The sequence below is a fragment of the Triticum aestivum genome, chromosome 4B (assembly GCF_018294505.1).
Source record: "Triticum aestivum cultivar Chinese Spring chromosome 4B, IWGSC CS RefSeq v2.1, whole genome shotgun sequence".
In the NCBI taxonomy this organism is placed as follows: domain Eukaryota; kingdom Viridiplantae; phylum Streptophyta; class Magnoliopsida; order Poales; family Poaceae; genus Triticum; species Triticum aestivum.
This window is the reverse complement of record NC_057804.1, coordinates 552,968,438-552,973,297: the sequence shown is the minus strand read 5'-3', so window position 1 is coordinate 552,973,297 and position 4,860 is coordinate 552,968,438. Positions and strand designations below refer to the sequence as shown.

Genomic DNA, 4,860 nt, shown 5'->3' with positions numbered 1-4,860 from the left:
GGGATGAGGAAGACGGGGAGGGGGTCCGGGGGTTTTAACGAGCGGGAGGAGGCGGCCGGTGGGCGCGAGTCTGGGGAAATTTTTGCGTTTCTGGGCGCGATGTGCTTCGGGAGGGGAGTGGAGTTCTGAGCGTTGGATCTGCGGGAAGTGGGTGGTGAGGATTAGTTTCAGATGAGTCACGCGGATCGTAGGGGAGCGATCCGTGGCGCGCTGGTTTCTCGATTTTGATTGGCTGGTTGCAGTGCAGCTGCGTTGTGTGCTCGGGCGTGCTGGAACTGTGGCCAGTGGCCTGCGTAGACCCCTCTTCGGTTCTCTTTTTTTAGGTGTTCTTCGGTTCTCTCATGAGTGGTGTGATGGAGCCCGGGCGGAAGCTGGGATATGTGACGCTACATTTCTCCCTTTTCCATTTTTACGCCAGAATTCAGACTGCGTTCCTGTGGTTGCAATAGGAGCAGAATTTATCCATAGTATACTTGAACTTGAGTCGGCATTTGACTTTGGTCACTGGACTTAAATATACTTTAAATTCGGTCACTATACATGCTCTATATGTATTTTTACTTACATTGCCTTAGTTTAGCGATCAAACCGACGACGGCGTGAACGAGACCAACGGACAGTAACCTCGTAGGCATGGCCTCCAAGGTCAGTGGTACCGTCGTCGTCATTTCCATCTAGACTAGGCCAAGTAGCAGACGATGGCATGGCACTGCCGACATTGTCATAGTCGTTTTTGTCTGAGCAATCTTTGTCGCACCGCACCACTTGAGGAAGGCGCTCGAGGCGTCGCGGCATCCCTCTCCGATCGTGGTGTCATGCTCGCGGGGCAGACGGTTCGACTCCTCCGCCCTGCACCGCCTATCACCAACTTGTTGACGAACCGTGCCCTCAGACTCGACCAGCCCAACTTGGAGTTACGCGTTGAAACAGTGCTGGCACAGGGGGCGTCCGACACCACGATGATCTTGGACGGATCCAGAGTACAAAGCCTATGCAGGCGCGGGGTGCAAGAGCACCCAGATCGGTCGGGGCAGGGTTTTGGCGGATGTTGTCGAGCGGTTGCGCCTAGTTGTTCCCACACACCTCCACCTTGAAGAGACATTTCTTGCCACGTGAACCATGGCCTTAGAGGTGGTAGTCGACACGGCGTTGCGGCTTCTGCGGGGACGGAGCCCGTTGGCGACGCAGCAAGCGCGAGTGTGTAAGGTAGTTGGCGGTGCTCCGTCGGGAGAAAGAGGAAGGAAGGCCGGAGAGCATGGGTTCTTCTTCTTTCTTTCTTTTTTTTGCATTAGGGATTTTAGTGAAGCAGCTATATGGGTCTCACCGGCCATAAAACGGTCAAATTTAATTGTTTCAGATAACATGGACCTGTCCAACAGGCCCCAACATTCGTAAAAACAGTTTAAATTTAATCAACCGGTCATCATTGTTTTTTGAAACTAAAAACCAAATTTATGGTAGCTTTCGGTGAATTTTAAAAACATATAGTTTTTTTTTAACCCTTGCCGCGGTACTGATGGTTTTATGCTATATACTCTCCCCTCTCCATGACTCCATGCCACGTGCATATTTATTTGTAAAAAAAAAACACTTGCATGTTCCTTTGCTTCAGTGTTATAAATTCCACTTAAACTTCATGTTTGTTGCAAAAGCAATAAGGCAATTTCTGACATAATACTGTCGTCTCAAGTCACAAAGTTCTGACTTCTTCAGTTCAGTGCGGATATTTCACATTCCATTTGAAGTCCAAACCCTACAAGCACAACAGTCGGTAGATAAAAAATTACTAGTCCATGATACTGACACACCAAGTCAACAACTACAGGCAGCAGACTATTAACCAACTACTAGATGATACTGATGCTGCAAATACAAATTACAGCAATTGTCAAACTTGAAAATTTAATAGTGTCAACAAGGTGCTGCAAACTAATTGAAAAGCAATGCTAACTTCTAGAGTTACAAACCAAAAGCAGGAGCAAGGCAAAATCATGGCGTTGATGTTGCTCATCATTATCTTGACATGAACACAGCGGTACTCATAAACTCATGCAACCAATCCAAAAAGTTTCAAGGAACTGAAACCTAACATTAACAATACAAGTGTTCAGTCCCGTGGCACAATTCGGTTCAGAAGAGCAGAAAAGCAAACAACAGTCAGATCATAAGCGACGTTACTAAATCTCAGCTTGCAAAAGAGGCACCATAGATTCATAATTCTTTTCTTACAGCAAACGAAGCATCGGCAAGCATTCAGCAACTCCCATCCAGCACTAGCACTGCTTCTACTTGGCGATAACCAGGGCGAACAGCTATTGGATACAGGCAATGGAATCTAAGAGGAGGTGAACTTGGTGACGGCCTTGGTGCCCTCGGAGACGGCGTGCTTGGCGAGCTCCCCGGGGAGGACGAGGCGGACGGAGGTCTGAATCTCCCGGGAGGTGATGGTGGGCTTCTTGTTGTAGCGGGCGAGCTTAGCGGCCTCGCCGGCAAGCTTCTCGAAGATGTCGTTGATGAAGGAGTTCATGATGGACATGGCCTTGGAGGAGATGCCGATGTCGGGGTGCACCTGCTTCAGCACCTTGAAGATGTAGATCTTGTAGGTCTCGACGCTCTTCTTGCCCTTCTTCCGGCCCCTCTTCTCGCCGCCGCCCTCCTTGGAGGCGGTCTTCTTGCCAGCCGGCAGCCGCTTCTCGGCCTTGGGCTTCTTTCCGGCCGGGGCCTTTTCGGCCTTCTCCGTCGCGGGCTCCTCCTCCGCGGGCTTCTTCGCCGCCGGCTTCTTCTCCGCCTTGGGGGCCATCGCTGCTCCGGAAAGACGGGTGGGGATTGGGTGCTGCGGTGGAGAGTTGCGTGCGCACGGGAAGGTGTGTGGGGGATTTGGAATTGGAGTTGAGGAAAGAAGGAGCACGGTGCTAGGTTTAGGCTGGTCACAATGGGCAAGAACATAGTCTAGTAACTTACACACTTCCCTAGACTATGTTACTATCTCCACAGTGGGTAGGAACATCTATGTAGTGTCATGCAACAATGTATTTATTAGGTTATAGACTCATTGTTTCTTGGAGTGTGTGATGTTCCGGTAACTTAGCTAGTTACCACAAACACCTCTCTCTTCATTAAATATGTGACACATAAGCAAAGTTGTATTGGAGTGTGTGATGTTACTCCTAAGTTCCTTCCCATTGTGACCTGTATTGGAGTGTGTGATGTTACTCCTAAGTTCCTCCCCATTGTGACTGGTCACAATGGGGAGGAACTTAGGAGTAACATCACACACTCCAATACAACTTTGCTTATGTGTCACATATTTAATGAAGAGAGAGGTGTTTGTGGTAACTAGCTAAGTTACCGGAACATCACACACTCCAAGAAACAATGAGTCTATAACCTAATAAATACATTGTTGCATGACACTACATAGATGTTCCTACCCACTGTGGAGATAGTAACATAGTCTAGGGAAGTGTGTAAGTTACTAGACTATGTTCTTGCCCATTGTGACCAGCCTTATAGTGGGAGAGAGGTCAGCGCTGACTGGTGGAATTGTGGGTGCCGTGGATCCGTGACATGGCATCGTATGAACCGTTCGTTCGATATTGCTTGCAACGATCCAGATTTGCTGCGGTGCGTCTATAGCTGTGGTGGCAAAAACCGTGTACGGTATTTTTTGTTTTGTTTTGGAAAAGACAAGCAAGGGACATTGGAACGGCAGAATTTGATTTCGGAGAATGGATGGCGCGATGATATATTTTCCCATATACTCATGTTGTTTAGATGTATTTTTTATTTGAATTTTATGCATGTGAGTACTGTTTTAAATACATTTTAAAGTATTTTCTATAAAATGGCAATAGGAGTTTGTGGCAACAAAATTGAAAAAATTGTGGGAACACCATGAACTTGAGCTTCCCCATAAAAAGTACTCCCTCCGTCCGAAAATACTTGTCATCAAAATAGATAAAAAGAGATGTATCTAGAACTAAAATACATCTAGATACATCTTCTTTCATTTATTTTGACGACAAATATTTCTAGACGGAGTGAGTAATACGAAGAATCTACATAGTTGTCCATTTTATTATTGAAAATTGTTACTATTAAATATGGAAGGAAAAGGAGTGCCACGAAATCAACCTGGCAATTTGACTCATGGGCGCCTGCGTCCATGGACACCCGACCCGGATGGGTAGGATATGGGTCGTCATATTGGCCCATGGGTAAGCCCGATGGATAACCTGATTAGTCATGGATAGGGTATGGGCATAGGGTTCTGCCCGTAGGTCGTTCGATGGGTCACCCGATTAATATTAGTGAATAAATATATTTGTTATTTTACATGATGTGTGGACGTTTTGGTCAAGATACATGGTAATTAATTTCTTTAGTACAGCCAAACACTCACAGTAGAGATGCATCTTTGCTTCACTTTTCATTTCCTGCCGATCGCTCCACAATGATAAGGCCCATATCGAGAAATAAGAGATCCAGTGAACCTCCAGCCTCCTCAGCCGTTTGGCATTCCTGGCCATTGGATCTGGTTGCTTGATGCGATCTGAGCCGTCAGATCGAGCCCTGAAATGACCTCGTCCGTCGGATAAAAAATAGTTATTGTTGCAATGAACAGTTTCACCTCGACCGTGCCACCGCGCGTAAATAACCTGCCCCGTCGGGGGCATTTTCGTCATTTCACTCGCCCAGGGTATAAAAGGGTCGGCTCCCGTGGAGGCAACCCTAGCCGGCTCCCGTCCCCCTCCCGCACGCCTCCTCCCCCTTTCTCTCGTTCCCCTTCCCTCCCATCGCCTCCTCTCCTCCCGCCCACATCGCCGCCGCCGCCGCCGCCGCCCGCCTCCCCGCGCCGTC

At 48.0% G+C, this 4,860-nt stretch overlaps 1 protein-coding gene across 1 annotated transcript; it reads right to left on the bottom strand.

Annotated features, from left to right (window-relative positions):
- Positions 1–2,184: 2,184 nt before the first annotated feature.
- On the bottom strand, positions 2,185–2,891 carry LOC123095199 (histone H2B.1). The gene has a single exon (XM_044517007.1). The coding sequence runs from the start codon at positions 2,798–2,800 to the stop codon at positions 2,336–2,338; it is 465 nt and encodes a 154-aa protein (XP_044372942.1). The 5' UTR covers positions 2,801–2,891; the 3' UTR covers positions 2,185–2,335.
- Between the last annotated feature and the right edge of the window lie 1,969 nt (positions 2,892–4,860).